The sequence below is a fragment of the Macrobrachium rosenbergii genome, chromosome 56, assembly GCF_040412425.1.
Source record: "Macrobrachium rosenbergii isolate ZJJX-2024 chromosome 56, ASM4041242v1, whole genome shotgun sequence".
Taxonomy (NCBI): Eukaryota; Metazoa; Arthropoda; class Malacostraca; order Decapoda; family Palaemonidae; genus Macrobrachium; species Macrobrachium rosenbergii.
The window spans coordinates 78,253,863-78,275,599 of record NC_089796.1 but is presented as its reverse complement, the minus strand read 5'-3'; the positions used below and the strand labels follow the sequence as shown (position 1 = coordinate 78,275,599).

Genomic DNA, 21,737 nt, shown 5'->3' with positions numbered 1-21,737 from the left:
TTTGGTTTTAAGGGATGAGATTTGAACCACGTATAAAACACATATGGACCTTTATATAAAGCCGATTTCTGATTTTTTAATTATTTTTTGAGATATGAATTTTTATTTTTTTTATGAAATTTTCCCGGAAAAATTACAGAAAAAAATTGCCAAAAATCAGAAACTCAAAATATTAAAAATCCCCGGCTTTTTAATCTATCATGTTTCCTCATATTATATATGAAATTTCATTTAGATTGGTCCAATACTAAGGGAGGAGATACATTTTGAAGGTGAAAACTTATGTTTTGAGAAACAGGCCTTCAAAGTTTTAGTTACATAAAAAAAAATAAAAGGGACTTCAAAGACTGTTACAATTAATTCTATGGTTTTAATTTTTATTTTTGGGTATTAATTAATGTAAAATGATTATAAATAAGAATATTAATTGATTATTTATGTGCCTAAGACACATTCTTATAAATTTTAGGTTCCTGGTCCCCTGTCTGATCTTGCTGCAAGGTACTACTCTAGGGTATCATAGTTGCCTACACTTTTTATTAGTGTCTCGAATCCATCCCTTGCCAAATGGATCCTGGGAATTACTTTTCATTCACAATTAGGGATTCGTGATTCAAGTAATTCATCAAGTCTTGCTTCACTTATTATGATCATTTTATTTTCAGGATCGTCTATAATATCAGCCTCCGAGCTACTGCTTTCTTTTTTCTAAAATATCTTTGCCCTTCGTAGTGACGAACAAATAAAGAGGCGTTTAGGGGTGGATGTGGTTGGTCTCTGGTCAGCAGAGATCGCTGCCTGCGCCATTTGATGGGCGACAGCTCTCTCTCTCTCCGTCGCTCCATTCCCCTCTATGGCACTAATTTCTTGAACTCTTTCTTCTACTTCTCGCCTGGACTTTTCCACTTGGCTTTTCCGCATTCTAGAAGCATGAAGTGAACTCTTGGACCTTTTAGGCACGGTGAAAAAACAAAAACACCGCAGAAAATACAGAGTTCAGTCAAGGCTAGCGAGCATGAAAAACGTGTCCTTCTAGCTTGGAAGTTTATAGGCAACTCTCGGCCACAGTCGGCGTCATGGTATGACGTGTGCGTTGTCATGGCTAGGAATAACTAAAAGGTGCCGAGTAGGATATTATTGACATCATACATTTCATTTCAAAGGAAGTTTTAAGTAATATATATCGCAAAAAACTATACCAGACTAAATCATTTGCGCTACTGGTGTTTTATGGGTATATAGTTATTGTTACATTTAGGCCATAACTAGAGAAATACAGCAAATTTTAGCATAATATTTCGTGGACACATTCTTGAACCCTATACGAAGCCATAGAATTTTTTTCAGCAAATTGAATTTTTTAAAGATTATTGGGCTTTTTTAGGCGGCCGATCCCCTTAAACAATGAAATCACTACTTATCTACCAGCAAATATGGCAATTGTCAAAATCAAAAAGATGTATCAAGTGGTGGGGAGGCAGACTGAGAAGACGACTAACCAAGGCCTTTGCTACATCCTCCTTATTTATTATTATTAAGCAATTTAACCAAACTACTAATCAAGGTATTTGACTCAGAGGGTTAGCCTGCTATATCCCCTGGACTGTGATGCCGGGAATAACCATCACCAACAGAAAGGTGGTTAAAGAAAAAGAAAAGGGCTAGAAAAGAGGTGGGATCAGGGAAACTGATCATATAAACTGCCTTTGATTTAAACAAAAAGAAAATAGTAACAAAAGATGGCAGCCCATATACTGTATATGAACAGGCATAAGTTCAATCTTTTGGCTTCTGAGTAAGTCAACCCAGTCCTCCAAATGAGAACACTGACACAGCTTGTGAGCCACTGATTTTAAGCATTCTGATTTTAGTATTCTGAGCATAGGTCAGTTTGAAACTGAGCTACGATTATTAGGCTTTTTATACAGAGAAACTGAAACTGTATGCAGGAAGTCAGAGCAACAAAACCTAACACCACAATCTAAAACCTAAAAGATACTACCAGTACCAGTGCACAATTCTCCAAATCCCCATAACTAAAGTTAAATAAAAATATATACTACATAATAAAAAATGACAATACATACTTTTGACACCAGCTTAGCTCTTGTCATATAATAACGTGATATCTGATCAAAGAAGGCAGCTGCTTCTGATTCAACAGTTCGGATTTCACCTAATGTTTCCTCCTGAATGCTCACACCAAAATTATTGCCATCTTCAATCTTTGGTATCAAAAATGACACCCACATCTTGAGCTGAAAATGAGCCAATTATACATAAATCGTCATCATAACAAAAAATGTCAGTAATATAATTACTATGTCTTCAACAAATTATTTACATTTTGTCAATACAAAAAAAAAAAAAAAAAAAAAAAAAAAAAAAATAAAAAAAAAAACTGATCACTTAGAAATCTTAATACTTTACGGAGTAAGGTCTGCACAACAGGAATATCTGTTAATCTGAACTGCTCTGAAAAATATTTTATAATTTACATTCTATGGACATATCTTTTGCTTTTCACAATGTGCTCACTTTCCCATTTTGCCTTTAATGATAAGTTCTGATTTGGAAAAAGTTAAACTCTCCTACTCAAAAAATAATGTCACAAAGAATTATCTCTAGTTACCAGATTTGCTTCTTCCACAAGCTGACGGATGAGAGGTTTTATTGTATCAACCATGGATGTTATGTGGGGATTAATGGAAACAGACCCTGAAGGCAGCACGAACACTTTGGCACCAGTAACCGCGTCTTCTGTCCCTTCTGACATCTTACGCTTTTTACCAGGAGGATCGCCATCAAAACTGTAAAATACAAGGCCATTCTATAGCACTGTAGAATGTTTCGTCTTTGTCAATGAGCAACATCAGTATCTCAAATCTTAACGTCAATATTTGCTTAAACATACCTGCGATACTTATGCTTGACTGACAGAAACCTTTAATGCAACCACTGAACTTTATGAGTACTGATTAAAATGAAAACAGTCCTAATTAAGAAAAAAAAAATGGCCGACAGAAAATGTTATTAGGAAAAAGGGAGAAATGAAAGCAACAATAAAGGGTAACATAAATTCACAACACAAGCAGTTTAAAAATCTATGTGATGGGATCTAGGTGGTTAAGAACAAATCCTTTGGGAGTGCTCTGTGAGAATCCAAAAAGTCTCAGTCATCTCATTTACACAATTTATGATGTAAATGTTCTAACATCAAAATTTTCGACAAAAAATGACAGAACTTACTTGTTGACAATTAATGGTTCCGGGACTGGAATTTTGAGGTCACTATGCACTGCAGTTAAATCTTCACAAAGGAAAGGTGGCTCTTCTAAAATCTTGTTGAACTGGATGATTCGTTCCGGGAACTTTTTCTTTACAAGTTGTTCAGCCTAGAAATGCAGAATCAATTGAAGTGACAAAGTAAGGAACTTAGATTTCCTCGATAGCAAGATTAATGACAACTTTGCTATACTATGCTAGAAAAAACTTACTGGTATGCTTCTGTCAGTTTTTATTACTGTACCTTCTAATCAGTGCTGAATAGTACTGTACTGAATTTTGTTGTGCACTAATTTCTTCAAGGAACTAAAAATACTTAATACTGTTACTATAGCAAAACAGAACCCCAGCATACGACCATTTACATAATGCAGTTTTTTAACATTCGTAACTTTTTCAGACATGCATTTAATAACACACTTTTCTACACTATTGGTTCAAGAAACAGTACAAAAGAGTATAAATACGGTCAACAGAACTAATGTGTGGTCTTCGCTTTGCAATACCGATATGAATACAATACACATGTAGACTTCTATGTTGCATTTCCTTTAAGTTACAGTGAGTTTGAACAACCAGGTTTCCATGATCTTAAATGAAAATGGCACACAACAACAGGTGTACAGGTGTTATATGTACAAGTGTACACTACAATATACACATTGAAAAAAGCAACAAAAACATTACCTACAACACAATATTTTATACTTTACTATTTACTATTTTGTATTTTCATAGATATATCACCTTTTTTTTTTTTTGGCTATACCTTTGATGTTGTCACTGAAGTCTAGTAACAATGTAGATAACTAATGGCAGGCTTGTTAAGGGGTGGGGGAACCACCCAATCACACAGTAAACATTTACTTTTTCTTTCAGCAACAGGGACAAATGCATGGTTGGTTGGAGGTTGGATTTTGACGTTGGTTGGAGGTCGGATTTTGACAAAAGACATACAGACACCACCCTATTTACAAATGAGTTACATTCTGGACAGCTGTTTTGCAAGTTGGTTATTGTACACTTCATGCCTATCTAAGACAGTACGATATAAAATCAATACAGTACTGTACGTTTTTTCATCCGAAAGCACAACACACTGTACATACACTACTGTATGTACAGAATAAGCACGCAAAACAAAATCTGAACTTATAAGTGGCAAAGGGGCGTGTTCTGAACACAATTTTAATTTGCGATCCCATTTGTTGGTATCTCTGAATGTTTGTAAGTTGAATGTTCATAAGTAGTATGGCGTCTGTATTCTCTTGAATTTTCATAAGTAGTATGGCATCTGTATTCTCTTGAATTTTCAATATATTCTTACACAATGCAGATGTCTGAAGAACATGACTAGTGGTGTTTTTCCATCCAGAAATGTCAGCTTCCCTTTCACATACATGAGCAAGGAAAATGTAGCTGTTGTAACCACCTGTCGCCCGGCATGACAAGCCACAGATGACAGAAGCTCGTGACAGAGTACAGTTTGTTTGCTACCTTACTATAGGGAAGTAAGTGAACTTTTGTTTCCAGAATGAGATTGGAAGACCAGCATATTATTGCAAAGTCCCAGATAACTACGCTACACCACCAGTTAAATATATTAAATGTTACATAGATATGACATTCGTCGTAGAACGGAGTTGTACCGAATGTCTGGATGATGAAACTGTTATTGCCTATTAGCTAATATTCGTAAGTCTGAGATAAAATATTCCTGATCCTTCTCTACAGAAGAAAACCGCTTGGAACCCAATGGGGATTTGTTAGAGATCTGGCCTTTTACACAAAAGACGACCAATTACAGTCAACCCCCAGGGATTCATGGGGGATGTGTACCACTAACCCCCAGCGAATAGCTCAAATCTGCCAATACTTAAAACCCCTCTAAAAATGCTTATAACTGCCTATTTTGATAGTTCAAAACACCAAAAACCCCTCTAAAAATGCTTATACCTGATTATCTTAAGTTTTAATGGTCTGACATGTCGAAACTCCTCTGGTAAGTCAACTGTAGGAAAATTAACTTTCTGAACTGCAGATTGACTGTTAACCTGATCCAAGATACCACAAGCAAACAGCAACCACTGCAGTCAGAAAGATGTCTCACCTCCAAATTGGATCCTAGACTATGCTTTATTGATAAGATGGGTTTAACAAGATAGCAGATATTGCTTCCCTGAAAGCATTAAGTTCACAAAAAACCCGATCTCTCTAAAGTGCCATTACAACTCAGCCTGAAGGGGTTCTAAAGAAGGACCCCCACGTTCAAGCAGATTTACACAGTAGCACCCTGTCGCAAATTACCCACTTTCCACGAGGGCACAGTCTGGGGATCGTTTATGTGTCAACTTCAGTAGAAGTGCAAACTCAAAATGAGTCTAGGTCAGTCCTCATGTCTCAGGAGGGACACCGGTTCTTGAACATTATCAAGGCTGTTTTTCTTGGTTAGTGCTGGACTCCACAACTGGTCTTTTGTACAATACCAAGGACTAGTAAAAAATTCAAATCTTGTTTGCTAGACCATACTGCATGTCAGGGTTCCGGTTAATGTAACTACTCTCTCTTTTAGATATCAAATTGGAATTACTGTATCAAACTCATGGGTCTTTCATATGTAACAGAAGCCATTTTCTAACACCAGCATTTTAATATCCCTTTGAAATGGGTTTTCCTTATGTAATGGCACGATCTAAATACTTCAAAACATTCATTTGAAGGACTGAGCAGCTTGAAGTGCAGTAGTGGCCAGTTTCACCAGATTCATTGGAAGGTGAAGTATTGCAAGGTGCAGAATTTTATTAATTCATTAGTTCTGGCAGGCTATACAAAGGTAATTCTCTCTAAATACCAGATATAGATCAAACTAAAAAGCTTTGTCCTCTGATAATGAATGATACTGACAAAATCATTTTCTTGTCAAAATATAAATAGTGCAATAACATAAATAAAGTACAGTATATTAGAAATTTCATTCTTGAATTTCTAGCAGCTTAGTGAAAACTACAAATTTAGAAGATTCAAAGCTTGCAAGAACTACAATGGAAAATAAGCAAAGCATGCATTATATTTTTGCTTGCTGGAGGAACTGTAATTACTCCTATATTTAAGATATCATGCTATTGAAGAAATTAATGAATACAAATATATAACTTGCATCTCTTTAACTACGGCACAACACAGGTATACATATATTGATGTTGGCGTGTTAAGAGAACTTTTCAGTTCAATAGTGAAGGGTCTCTGCATTATGTAATGTGGTCCTCTAATTCTTAATGCGCTGCAGGGCAAACATTAAAATTTTACACTCACCTTATCTTTCACGGAGAGCTTGTAAGATTCAACCTGCAAACCAAAAGTTCTCTCTTTAGAAGGTGCCAAGAAACATGAACTCAAGTTAATATGCTATTTCTGTAAAAAAACTTCCATCTATAAGCTTGCATAAATGACTTACATAATAAAATTCAGCATCATCAAAAACAATACATTAAATGTCTCATATCTTCCTGACTGATGACTAAAACTAGGCTACTGCAAAGTATACACTAAAGATGACACACTTGATAAATTACATAGAACACAATGATGTTTATAAAATTCCTTAGTGCTTGAACTTTGGTTTTATGATGTCCTATATTGCTACACAACACTGCAAGAAATCAAAATAAAAAATATGACATTAACTTCCAGCCTACAATCTATTAAAGAAAATTATTAGGACACAATTCAAATTCAAAGATCATAAAATCCCAAAAGTCATTACAAATGTCAAACAGACAAAACCCAGGGTCCTTGAAATGCCTTTCTCACCTTCCTAAGATCAACACAGCTATAATTGTTTTTTCAATGAATAATTCATCTCATACATACTGTAGAGTAACTTGCTGGGATGGGATGGGGGTAGGGTGGGGGCGGGGGGGAATCAAAGGTCAAGAAAATGTGCTGCAGCCTCCTCTTGAAATCAATATCTAACAATTTTAAAATTCCTGGTTAAGGAACACTCCTCACCTTTAATCCTAAATATTTTACACACAGGCTCATCATAAATGTATATATTTAAAATGAAGGCAACAAGATTACTGTATTCCACTATAATATAGAACAAAATCTCATTCCATAATGCTTCTGCAATTTCCGAAGCCAAATTAAAATCTAGAATTGACTGCAGCCTACTATTTTAGGTTTTTCAATCTTACTTGACATAATTAAAAGGAAAATTATTCATTTTCATATTTAGCATACCTTAAAAAAGCTTAAAGAAACCGAAGGCATTATATTTACCTTCAGCACACTATTACAGTAATGTTATGTACATGCGCATTTGCGCAATATTTACAAATATAAATAAGAGTACATCCGATAAAACTCCCATTTATTTTTATGTATTCAAGGCACAAAATAGTGCAAGCTTCATGGTAAAATAATACAATTTTAAGCAAATTTGATACTGTACTGAAAATGCACATGGACAAGTTTCAAATTAAAATTTTCAAAATGTTTAAACAATGAAACAGTGTTTTAAAATTCGTTTCCCCCATACCCAAAACTACTTATCATCAAAACATAAAATAAATTTCTCAGGTTATATTTTTATGCTAAATATGAAACACACAGCATTACAGCTTGGCAACATTAAATACTATACGGTACCCAGTATATAATGTACTTCTGATTCACCCAACATTAATAATGGTAACTTCAATGTTACATATGCTCTGTACATAGTTTGAAGTATGAAATATATTAAACAAGAAAGAGACAGCCAGTCTTCTGTTATCAGCTTTAGAAATGAGCATTTAAATCACGTATTCAATATTTTTCAAAGAAATGGATGAAATTTTGTTTTACAAACAACATGTACTAAAGTCCTTTTAAAAACCATAATGTAACAAAGGTCCTTTACAAACAATAGTGTACTAAAGGTCCTTTATAAACAATTATGTACTAAAGGTCCTTCACAAACAATAATGTACTAAGCTACACAGTATTTATCATTAAAAAGTTCTTGACGGAAGGATAAAAGACATTTCCAGAAAAGGTTTAATTATTCAGGCCCTGAGACCTCAGGAATCATGACCATTTTGTATAAACCTCTGAAACACTCCAATTCTGACTATTCTAAATATTAAAACAAAAAAAATTCAAACTGTGTAGAATGGCATTTTGGAACTACTTGACCCAACACTTCCGATCATCTTCCAAGAAAATATGAGTGCGGCTGTGGGTCAGTTATTGGTCTTTAACATCTGATATAAAGATTACGAGAAAAAACATATTTATCACGGTAAAACTTGAAACTACTACAGCGTCTTGGTTCCCACCTGTCGCCAACCAGAATATTAACAGTCTTTCGTCCATGTTTTGGTTTACGGTTATGTCTTTTGTTTATGTTTACGATATATACCGTCACTGTTTTATGTTCATTCCCACGGGGCTGGTATGAAACACGGCACCCATTTTGCATGTAAACTGGAAGTTGCTGAACCTAGAAAGGTGAAGTGGTAGTTTCAAGTTTTACCCAAATATAATGCATAGCAGACCGTGGGTCCCATTTTTGACAGTGCATCAAGCCGCATCGATAATGTTTGTTTCAGTCCTAAACTCACTGATTTTTAATATACCTTTGAATTCATAAAAAAATGAAATTTATTCTAAATACATAATTTTGCAGTAATGTTTACATTACTAATAAAATAAAATATATGTTAATAAATGATGATTTTTTCTAAGTTTCAAGTTTGCGTAATGCACTTTGGGACATTTGATCCCCAAGGGACTAGTACTGAACACGTCAAAATACATTTGACACCCAGGGGCTACTACTAAACATGGCAAAATAGATTTGACACCCAGTGGCTAGTACTAAACACGGCGAAATACATTTGACACCCAGGAGTTAGTACTAAACACGGCGAAATACATTTGACACCCAGGGACTTGTACTAAAGCCGTTTAATCAGCGTAGACAAATCATTATTCTGAATCGGAGTTTGGACCGAAAACGAACTTTTACCCTCTCTGTAATTATGGTTGTATTTTATCAATCTGAAATTGCTTCTGGGGCTCAAAAACGATTAAAGTACAAAAGAATGACCTCATAGGGTGCTGCCAATAGGCCTACCTACAAGAACTAGCCTAGGGTTATAGGGCTACGCACGAAGCATATGTAGGCCTCGGTGCTCATCGGAAAGTCATGACGGACGACCCAACATAGGCTACTTTTGTCCGTGTACGAGGAAACGTTGCTAAATGATTCAGCGGCGGGAAAAAAAATGGTGTTATTATTGCGAGATAATATACGGAGTCATAAAATTGTTTATTGTGCGTTTGAATAGATCTACGACGACAGTGTCTCGACGGCCCCCTACATGCAAGAACAAAACGACATGCTGCATTACGAGACCGTCACGTAACAAAACACCTCTAAATTACAACAATGTGACGTTGTCACGAGCGACCGACTCCCAACCACGTTACGTTACTTCTCCTCCATTGGCTGGATGAAACCTTGTGTCAAATTGGCCTCGACAAAAAAAAAAATTCGGTAACGGGCCACGTCTGCGCCTTGATCACACGACAAAACGTGCGGGATCGATCGCTTCCCTGTTCTACGGACACTGACACGGACAAATGTCTCACCTCTTGTAAGAATTCTGCCATATCTCGGCGCTTAAACACGATATAAACAAAGCTGTTTTCGGCAGGGGACCGCGACTGCAGTTTTGTTTCTCTACGAGAGCAATAGACGCCTGAACCGGCGACGACGACAGCGAACTATAAGGGATCGAATCATCCTCCGTCCTCCTCCACCTCTTCCCACTCCGACACCTCCTCCTCCTCCTCCTCCCCCGGCCTCCTCCTTACAGTCAGCGTCATAACGCCTAAAATGATTATACACTCCCACATTTACTCTACAGATATTTGTAAACTTTTTGTAATGATCTCTTAGCTTCTTCTTCTTCCTCCTCCTCACAGCCAGCATCGTAACACCTAGAAGGATTACCGTATATATTCCCACATTCATTATAAAGGAATTACTTATTTTTTGTAGTGTACTCTTAGCTTCATCTTCTTCTTCCCCCTCCTCCTCCTACCCCACAAAGCCAGCGTCATAACGCCTAAAATGATTATATATTCCCACAATTACTCTACAGATATTTGTAAAATTTTTGTAATGATCTCTTAGCTTCTTCTTCTTCCTCCTCCTCCTCCTCCCCACAGCCAGCGTCATAACGCCCAAAAGGATTACTTTATATTATATTCCCACAATTACTCTACAGATATTTGTACATTGTTTGTAATGATCTCTTAGCTTCTTCTTCTTCTTCCTCCCCCTCACAGCCAGCGTCATAACGCCTAAAAGGATTACTGTATATATTCCCACATTTACTGTACAGAAATGTTATTTTTTTGAAGTGTAGGCTACTCTTAGCTTCTTCTTCCTCCTTCTCCTCCTCACAGCCAGCGTCATAACGCCTAAAAGGATTACATATTCCCACATTTACTCTACAGAAATGAGTTATTTTTCTGTGATGACCTCTTAGCTTCTTCCTCCCCAACCCCCCCCCCTTCTACCTTCTCCTCACAATCAGCGTCATAACGCCCAAAAGGATTACTGTATATATTCCCACATTTACTCTACAGAAATTAGTTATTTTTCTGTAATGATCTCTTAGCTTCCTCCTCCTCCTCCTCCTGAGGTAGCTCAGGCCCGGTCGGATCGCCCGCTCTGGTTATTTCATGAGGAGCGTCCATGTCAAATGTCAACTACATCACTTTCTTCTTTTTTTATTCATCCTAATTTCGATTCATTTGACTATCACGCTCTTTCTCCCAGTCGATTTTCTTCTTCTTTCTGGTGTTATCTTGTCAAGATTATTGTAATGCCTCATATTCTGAGACCAGTTAATAACCTATGGATTTTTCCAAGGATGCTTTCAAAATTCTCTCTCTCTCTCATACTCAGTTTTGACATTACAGTCAAAAGTAGTGCAGTAAATAAATAAACTAGCCTTTGAATAAGATGTTAAAAGCGAACAGTTTACCAAAATTCCAGTAAAACTGTAGCGAAAATTTAAAAAATCAGGTTTTATATTATTATACTAAATACTGTTCTTGGATGTTTATGAGAAAACAGAATAATACTGCACATCTGTAAACATGCGTTCCACGCGTATACCAAATGAATTCGTAAAAATTAATTGCCTTTATAAAAATGCCTTTCTGCGTATGTAAGTCATTAACATGTCTAAATGCCGCCAAGTTTTGTTGTGTGACATCTAGTGGTAGGTAAAAATAAGTTCTGGGTAAAATATTTATTTGTGTGTGTGTGTGTGTCTGCTCGCAACTAAGATGCAAGGTTAAACAGGCAGCATCAAACGTTTGTGGGCAAGGGCGGGAAAGAAGAGATAATAAAAGCAGGAAGTGGTGGGATGAGGAAATTAGGGGGATCACTGAAGGGAGAAAGACAAGTGTTGGAAGAAGAGTTGCGGGACAAAGGCGCTGATCATGTGGTGGAATACAACGGATGGATGATCTAGCGAAGGTCAAAACAAATGGAGAAGAGGAGACATTTTGAATATTTACGAATCAATACGATGGGGAGAAAATAAGTTGTACTTAAGGGGTGTAAAGGTAGAGAGAAAAGTTCATGGATCTTACGATAAAAGTGAAGAGATGATGTCTGAGGAGAATGAAGTCCTGTGTCGGTGGGGGGTAAGTTTTTCGAGGGCTTGCTGAATGTGACAGACAGTAGATAGGCCGAGGTTATTGACGCATGAGTGGAAAGGGATGGTGTAAATTGATAGAGATTGTGGAAATAACTGCCAATAACGTGAGGAAGATCATTAATAGGATGAATGGAAATACCCAGAGAGTTCTTGGTGGTGAAAGTATGAGTGGCTGACCAGGAGGGTGTGTGAAATATTTTTGAATGACTAAAGATTCAAAAGACACGTAGTGATATGCACAGATAGATAAGTAGATTCAGAGACAGAGATTTACAGAGACAGATACATGGATGAAACAAAAAACTGCTTCACTCCCAGAATACTGTTCATTAAACTGGCCCGATTTCTGTATATTGATCCAACAGGTGGTGCAAAAAAAAAAAAAAAAAAAAGGTCCGAGTTCCAGTAAGCGAAAACGTTTCCAATGGAAGCTTTCCACTACCATCAGTTCTCAGAATGTCAGCTGTGTGTGTGTGTGTGTCTGTGTCATTCTCTTTAGACTCAAAAATTTGTAATGCCTTGTAAGTTGAACTCATTATCAGCAAATATTCATTTTCCCCAGCAACGGTCAGCTAATTAAGGTTCAGACCATTATCTATATATATTCTGTTTGGTCTTTATAAACTATTTAACAGAGGATTTCCACTAAGCTAGCGTCCATTCCCCATGAATTAGCGCGACCTACTCGACTCATATTCTCAAGATATTTCAGTAGGCTACACTTCCAGTAGCATAGGTCTATCAACCCTTTCTATGCAAACTTGCAACAGTCCTCCCTCCTCGTCCTACGTCTTCCCATGGTCGATGGAGCTAAAAAGCTCAAGAAAGGATGTAATGTCACTTGATGCACCTTAGCCATCCGCCGTCATTTATCAGACAAAAAATATATACAAGATCTTACCTATTTTTAACAGTATTACTATTTTACCCGTTTTTCCAGTAATTTTTAGTTTCTGTTTAAACTTAAGGACACTCATATTCTAGAAATAGGCCCATCAGGGATCTGGACTTTACTGCTTTTTCGAAAGGAACGTGTTCCTGTCGGATTAACAATATTAACATCATGCCATTATTTTTGTCAGTTTATTATTTACATAAGGCGAAACAGACTTATCTTCCATGAATGTCAATCGACATTTCACTCCTTCCTACGATGCATCTGAAAAGACCTAATTCTCATTAAAACATACTAATGAGTTATTCTTCAATGATTTTACTAAGTTTAGGAATTTTCTTAAATATGTCCGTGGCATGCCTCAAGTTTGTTACTGAAAGTGCGTGTGTGTGTGCGTGCGTGTGTGTGTTTGGACACACGTGCTTGGCGACGCACTTGTGCGTAAGTGTTTTTACCCTTACACAGACTCATGTGGCATATACTGTATATGCAGTGTATATTTTAGATCGGCGTATGCTGTTTGTAAGCTTTGCACCAACTATCCTCCACAGACAGTACACAAAACTTCTATGATAATGAACTGCATTTTTCTACCAATAACCAAACTATTAAGTAGAGTACTTTCAATTAATTCTCTTGAGTGGCAGGTAACACAGATACGAAAACCCCAATGACGGCCATCTCTTATTTGTGGGACTTGAATGGCGTGTCCGTCAACATTAAATGATTCAGCACACCTTCTCTCATTCTAACTTGTTTTAACAGAGAATTGTTACACCACGCTCTAGAAATATCATATTCCTCGTCCCAACATACTTGAAACCTACGACAAAAATGCCATTCACATTTGTCAAGATACCACTCGGTAAAACTTTCTCTCTTTTATTTGCCCGGACGACCAACCCTCAGTGTAAAGCAACCTACATCTTTCACGTCTTTTCAGAAAAACACACAGGATGTTTCACTAATGATAGAGTATTTCACTTGAACGGTGTATTTGATTGTTTTTAAAGGTCGAATGGTTGGCGGAAGTTTTCTCAGGTTTAATGTCATCCAGAGACTCCCCCTTTGCGCGCCTCCCGGAGGCAAACATTGGGGTTCCGATCTCTTTTGGTCAGATGGTTTGGTGAACCTCCTGCTGGATGTTTGTGACGCTTATACATTTTCCGCGCACGTGTTCACTAGCGCGGTTTTCAATTTCAGACATTTGATTGCGTCTAATCTTTCTCGATTCAGTAATGCCAAAATACCGAGATACAAAACGCTGTCGTAAGGCCAATAAATCCTGAGGATTTGAGTTTTTAATTTTCGTGAATTAGAAGTTTTTACTTGTTCATCAGACCTTCGGCGTGTTCAGAACATGCTTGTGCGAATTTCATATATCAACACGCCGATGCTTCTTAAGCATTTCACTAGTTTTCAGCGAATGGGTAACGAAAGGCATCTAATGAGTGACAAAGCAGCAGCACCTTGAAATTTCCTGTTTTTCGTGGTCACAAAACGGTGTAGCCTACAACGCACTTAAAAGTCAGTAGCAGGTCTTTTTGGTGTTTGAGAGATATGAGCCCTTGGTCAGCGGTGTAATGCTATTAATAAAACAGCGCAGGAAATATAACTCGGAGAGACGAGGGGGGTGAAGGGCAAGAAGCGAAAACGATTAGGAATTCAGCGCGGGGAACAGTTCTCTTTATCTCCCACGGTCTGGCGAATGTGAGTCGGACTTGGCCGGGCGGACATAGGGACTGGGGAACTGCCGGCCACTGGTAGCTTAGGCTAAGGTTCAGAGATCACGTTTAGACCTTTGCTTAGGCAAAATGTCAAGAGACCAAAGTAAATAATCACTCAGACATTTGGAGTATTACGGTAACGATACTCTCTTCTCTTGAAATGCAAACTAACCATAAGAAATTAATGTTGTAAATATCAGGTTGTACCGTCACAAAATAATTCTTCCCTAGCCGCTTCTCACAATGACAGTAATCTCTCTCTCTCTCTCTCTCCAATAAACTACCTGTACAAGGAAATGCTAATGAGCGTGGGGCTGGAAATTAAACTTCAACTAGAAATATTCCTCAAGAGCTCAAGAAAATTAAGTTTAAGACACTGCCTTAGTTTTTCTTCCTTATTTTGCTATTTAATCATGCACGTATTTATTTGTTTGTAGACTGTATTACGCGTTTCTTTTGAAGTTTTTCTTTTTCACTCGTGGCCGTTCTATTTCATGGAGGCTCCGGTTTTGTTTTTTTTAATTAGTGGACTCGCAGTGCGTTTCAAATTGCCATTTGTTAATATTCTATTAAATATATATATATATAGTTTCCGAGGCGCGCCTTACATATCCTAATAGCTTTTTTAAAACTTGTTCCACATCTGAATCCTTTCTGTATCGCCATCATCTTCACCAAGGTCTAGAGACCTTGATCTTCATTGCTTCAGACGCCGTGTGACGCAAAGGGCCTCCGTGAAATTCAGCCATTCATGGCTTTCCTCGGCATATCTTCCGCAAAGCTCCACTCACCACCAGCCTAGCTAATTCTGTTATTTTCTTTACAAGAACCCAGACGGCCGAAGAAAACTGCCTGCTTTTCAGACAGACCAGTGAGACGAATTTCATCAGTGTTAAATGAAAGCAAGAAGAGAATGGAGTAAGAAAATCGAATGAACGGACTGACCAACTTTAATAATAATAAAATGGATTATTTGACAACAGTTCAATAATCTGTGCAGACTTGGCTGACAAAATCGACTGATCAATTATCTGAAAACAATTCTGTTACTGGAAAGACTTGACTGGGAGAACAGATCAGTTTCCAAATCGACAATGAGAAACGACAGATTCAACTTAAGTGACTTAACATTTAGAGTAAATCCATCACCTGAACGGACCAATCACCTTATCAGGTGGTCTGTTTCACCTATCTTAGAATTTCTGCTTCACAGATAATCCATTGATTCATCTGCAAACCCGCCATGTCTCTCAACCGTTGTGACATGAAGTATTATTTAAAAGGACGTTTCAATCCAAACAACCGCGTTCTGGGGTGGTTTCTGTGAGGTTTATGAGTTGCTTGGTATACCAAGAATTTGTTTGTGTATCCTTGAGCTCACGTTGTTATACTCTTACGTTATTTCTCTAGAGAAAGAGGGGGATTGACGGGCTGAAGACCACCTGCCTTCCCTCCCCCATAACATAACAGTACTTTCACACCCTACCACGCCGTACTCTTATCTCTTGTTAACCACACTTCTCCCTTAGTGACGCGTTTACCGATCTTACGTGAGATGCGTTCTGATGCTAATGGTGCCTAATGGAATACTACAGATCCGGAGTTACACAGAATTTGATCGTCTCTAAGAAAAAGAGATTTTCCTAGACCATGATGTCTGCTACAAACTGAAAAGGTGACAGACACTCATTTAGGGGGCCGGGAATACAGCATTAATTTCCTTGGGCAGGATTAAAGAAAGGTGTTCACATTAACCAGAAACAACGAATGGATGTAATTCATTTCTTTATGCATTACGGTCAGACCCATGGGGCCTAGGTGAATCTTCTCCGCGGGGTTTACAGTACGGCAGTCATTAGGCCTACAAGGGAGCATCTGACCTTAGATGGAAAATGTTCTTACGTTATGAACTCCAGCAGTTGGGAAAGTGGTTGTGTACAGTCACTCACTTTGTACGTTTGTTTATTTATTTATTTTTTTTTTATTTTTGGCTATAATGTGCCTCAAAAAGTTATCGAAGGATTTCAATAAAATTTTGTGGAGGAGTGAGCTATGGGTCAGGGAACAGTTGGTTAGTTTCTGAGATTTTGTTTTTTGTTTTGTTTTACAGCCGTGGGCAGAGGAAAAGGCATACTATTGTATGCAAATATGCTTTATGTTTTAGACAATCTTTTATGGTACAGAAGTAATTAGCATAAATAAAACAACGATTCAGGTTGATAAGTACTTCAGAAAATAAATACACGTATCATATTATGTTTACACACACACACACACACATATACACACATATATATATATATATATATATATATATATATATATATATATATATATATATATGTGTGTGTGTGTGCCCTCAAAAAGTCTCTTATTTCCTTGTATTTACGAAGTAATTTTGACTCCAGATTTTATTTGTACTTAAATTTATGTGTACGCTTATTCTATATTTAAGTACTTTTGTTTCAACTCCATTCTTGTCTTGCTCTTGCGGGTTGTGTGTGGAGAGAGAGAGAGAGAGAGAGAGAGAGAGAGAGAGAGAGAGAGAGAGAGAGAGAGAGAGAGAAATAGCAGGATCGGTCTATACAGTCTATTTACACATCTAGTCTGTTTATACCTGGAATACTTATCATCAGAGGCATTACTGCTGCAAATTGAGAGAGAGAGAGAGAGAGAGAGAGAGAGAGAGAGAGAGAGAGAGAGAGAGAGAGAGAGAGAGAGAGAGAGAGAGTACATTTAGAATTTTTCTTTTCCTTAACATCTCAAATTCTCACGTCCGGGCTTCCTAGGAAGTACCAGGCCACTTAGCTACTAATGGGTTTGGGCAATTTTACACAGTACATCATAACATAATTCTTAGTTGGTCTACTTTCCAAGACCTTATAATAGGCGTTCTTAGCTTGGTTCCCGAAGATGGCGGCTAACATTTTTATATGGTCTAAATGGACGTACCTGCACAACCACTGCTAATTCTGGCATGAGTACTTCTACAAAGTAAAAGGGTAAATAATAATAAAGAAAAATGTGATGGACGCTTTACAATCCAGGTTTCGTCGTTCTAATAATTACTCCAATTATTGATGTAAGTTTGTGACGTTAGGAGACATCAGATGCACTGCATTAAACTCTAGTTGATAAACTTAAAGGGGGGGGGGAAGGTTATACATGGTTCAAATGCTAACAATACGTGGAAAAATGATACAGGCAACAGAGAGGAATTCGGGTATAAAGTTGGGTGGGGACTTAGCCATAAAACATTTAATAATCCCTTTCAAAATCGCCTGGTAATGACTACACGCAAAGCCTATTGCTATTTAGTGATAAATACCCACAACAAAGCCTCAGTAAAAAAAATGAAACGTCATATACTGTGTATATTCCGTAAGCATACAGATTAAATTTCCTGTTTAGGCTCCTTCACCGAGGCCTAAGAAGCGCATATCCTCGTTATGGGTTTGTAGAATGTTTTAAATAAGAAAAAAAAAATGATCAAAATCGAGACTTGAAAGAACCATTAAGATATGAAGTGATTAGGACGGGTCCTTATTCCGCGTTGGCATACGCGGCCTAAAAAAAAAAAAAGGAGGGGCGGGGAGACTGATTTATGGCAAGATTATGACCAAGCTTGCTCCTACTGGAAAGAAAGGAAAAAGAAAAATGTCGGTCAGTGGAAAAGTTAGTCTTTCAACGCATGATACTGATGCCTCAGGGAGAAAGACTTAAATATTCTCTACTGTTTTGTAGTGAATATATTTTCTAACTCTCGATTTCATTCGCGTACACGCCTCAGTGGTTATTCGGTAATAAAAAGACTGGTAAGATTTGCCTGAGGATTCGCAAGAAATCCACGGACAAAATAACTTTTTGAATATTATCAAGGACACTTGAGCGATCTTAAGGAATCTTGATTAACATTTAATAGGGCCTACACGGAATTACTTATGCACAGGTAACTCCAACTGCCGAGCTGCGCGAAGATCAATACGGGAAAGACACTCGATCTTTTTCTTCACAAGGAAGATATTTGAACAACCACTGGACTGCTGAAAAAGCTCCTGTGAAATCCCAAATAACAAAATAACAACCATATATGATTTTCTGAGCCTTGTATGTATATGTGAATTTGTAATTATAAAAAAAGGAGCTCTCCATGATCGGTGAGAAATCTGAATCAGCTGTGAAGAAATTCTGTACCTAATTGGCAATATTCGTCCGTAACGTAATAATCGGTAAATTGCTTCTGTGATTTATTCAGTAGTTATAACGTTAATTTTAATAACGGTTTTGCCTTGTTTACTCTGTGGCTATACTTCTCTTAGCGTCATTTTAAGGTTCAAGTGGCATGTTGAAAAAACTTACAAAAGTAACTGAGTTATAATTACAATTACGCATGTAAGTGTAACCGTGCATCCATCTATTACCTATAACAAAGGTATATCTTAGTTTAACCAGACCACTGATGAGCTGGTTAACAGCTCTCCTAGGGCTGGCCCGAAGGATTAGATTTATTTTACGTCGCTAAGAACCAACTGGTTACCTAGCAACGGGACCTACAGCTTATTGTGGAATCCGAACCACATTATGACGAGAAATGAATTTCTATCACCAGAAATAAATTCCTCTAATTCTTCATTGGCCGCTCGGAGAGTCGAACGCTGGGCCAACAGCGTGCTAGCCGAAAGCTCTACCCACCCCTCCAATGAAGAACTATTACCTATAACAAACAAGTAAAAAATGTGCCGAAGTTTCTTCAGCGCGATCAAGTTTGTTGTACATCGTATAATAAAGGCCGCCGAAAACATGATTTTTAACCACGGCCCGGTGGTGGCCTGCCCTACATCGTTGCTAATTCATGATTATGGCTAATTTTAACCTTAAATAAAATCAAAACCACTTAGGCTACAGGGTTGTAATTTGGTATGTTTGATGATTGGAGAGTGGATGATGAACAGACCAATTTGCAGCCCTCTATCCTCAGTAGTTTTTAAGACATGAGAGCGGACGGATAGACAAAGCCGGCACAATATTTTTCTTTTACAGAAAACTAAAAAGCATGACAAAGTGTTCTAACATATCTATAACTGTTGTCGTTGGTCAAGAGTTCAAGAAGAATTTTAATGCTCTTTTGAAGCATCATGTGCCATTGACTTAGCCTTTCTGAAGTATACCCCAGTTTATATATGAAAATGAATATTAATTGTTGATAAGTTAGGTTTTTTTCTTATTGATGTGAACACTCCGTTCTGTGAAAGCTTATATTACCAGTCATTTCCCATTTACGCTCGTTTCATACGAATGTTTAAGCCATATTACTCTGCCAAAGCCTCTTTTTTCAACAAAAAAATCTACTTTGAAACTTGGGTTGCCGTCACATGAGAAATGAGAACAACCTTCTCTTGAAATTCATTTTTCCCTGATGCAAAGGTCGATAAAGACAGGCAATACAGCGACCTTGCCGAACTCTGGCCAGGTGGAACCAAGGGAAAAAGGAGAAAGAAAAGTGGTGGGTTAATTATTCTGAAAGAAATATAATGACTGAACCAAGAGATTCGGGAATTACTGACGTAGGAAGAAGGCTTCTGACAAGCAGTGGTTTATCCCCGTTTAAAAACTAGCTGAGATATGGATGCATGATCTTGTTCCACAACATTCCACCTTAAACCGACCGTTGTTGTTGATATCAGGTTAGGCTGTTCTCTTCGGACCAAGGTATCCACGCATAATTAATTGCCCGCTTCTGGGATGATAATCACACAAGAACTTGACGATTTATCATTGGGAAGTTTAAGACATAAACACTGAATTATTTCCATGTGTGTAGAAAGAGGGAGGTAATTTAATAATAGACGCGTGAAAGCGTTCATAATTCGTAACGAAATGAAATGCTAAAAATTTATGATCTAGAGGGAAAATGATGAATGCAAATTTAAGAAATAATCATTTTATGACTTGTTTTGCAGTAAGTTGGTGTAAAGTCTAACGAAAATAGATAATATTAGATTTGGGGTTGGCTCTGCCATAGAGAAACGCACATTTCTCTGACGAAGCTGAGATAGGAAATATGCCATTGGCAAAAAGCCATTAGATTTTTGTATAGGGCCCGGGAAACTGGAAAAGAAAAAAGGGCTTCAATTTCTCATAACAACTTCGCCCGCGGCCACTCGGGTGTCGTCAGCGCCGGGTTGATTGTAGATAAAGTAAAAATGAACTGAAAAATCAGAAGATTCTTGATCTTGAAACCACTGAAGCGGCTGCCAAGAGGAAGGTATAAAAAAAAGAAGTGGTCACTCGCAAAGGAATAAATGTGGCCGGGATATCCGTCTTAAGGAATCTGAACCCTGGAATTTAGAATTACTCCGCCGTAAATTTTATCTCAGGCCTACGTCCCATACTTCCTTTTAAGGGCGGATCATTTTTTACCAGACGATTACCGCGGTTTCCCAAAATTCTCGGATTATTACCAAAAGTCTTCCCTCCGAAAAATATTTAGTTCTCGTTCGCTACATTTGAGAAACCTGTACCGAAAGCCCTCTGGAACAATTTTCGATTACGAAGGTGAAATTCAACAGAAGGTTTTAGTGAGAGGGCCAACCATTTTCAGCTAAAAGTCATGAAGCAGTATTTCATTTTTTTGGGGAGAGTACCAGTTTTGACTCTCAGGAACGCAGTGGGTATCGAAAAGCACATAACATCATGAAAATACAGTAATGATTCGTGATGTCTATGAAAATGAAAAGGGAAAAACAACAAAAGACTAAAGCAGAAATGACGCAAAGATTTGTAACTTAAAAAAAAAAAAACGCAAATTTGTAATTCTTAATTGTTGCTTCTTGTATCTCGACAAGCAGTTGTAACTGTGAAATAACTGTCTGTCTGTCAGTGTGAATGTTTTATACAAATCAAAACATTGTGTTTATATGTCATTGAATTTAATTTTATTCTTTACTTGATTGCATTAGAGCACCCAAAAATAGGAAGTTTTCTGTTTAGCTTTTAATTCTTCTGTTTTATACTGGAAGCCCGGATAAGGGGAAACGTTATAGAATTCTGGGAAAAAGGAAGCAGTGAAAGATTTCCAAAGCTTGCTAAGGTAAGAGAGAG

At 37.5% G+C, this 21,737-nt stretch overlaps 1 protein-coding gene across 5 annotated transcripts in view; it reads right to left on the bottom strand.

The window, feature by feature from the left end:
- REG (proteasome regulator gamma) overlaps window positions 1–21,737 on the bottom strand; it is a 339,216-nt gene that overhangs the window by 1,994 nt on the left and 315,485 nt on the right. For 3 of the 5 annotated variants that reach the window (XM_067100318.1, XM_067100316.1, XM_067100317.1), the window contains 4 exons: window positions 6,598–6,630; window positions 3,250–3,395; window positions 2,633–2,810; window positions 2,088–2,258 (listed from right to left, as the gene is read on the bottom strand). In XM_067100318.1, coding sequence (XP_066956419.1) covers window positions 2,088–2,258; window positions 2,633–2,810; window positions 3,250–3,395; window positions 6,598–6,630 — 528 coding nt within the window. Of the gene's footprint in view, window positions 1–2,087; window positions 2,259–2,632; window positions 2,811–3,249; window positions 3,396–6,597; window positions 6,631–9,442; window positions 9,485–9,924; window positions 10,118–21,737 lie in introns of those variants that run through there. The other 2 variants (XM_067100320.1, XM_067100319.1) reach the window with 2 other exon arrangements.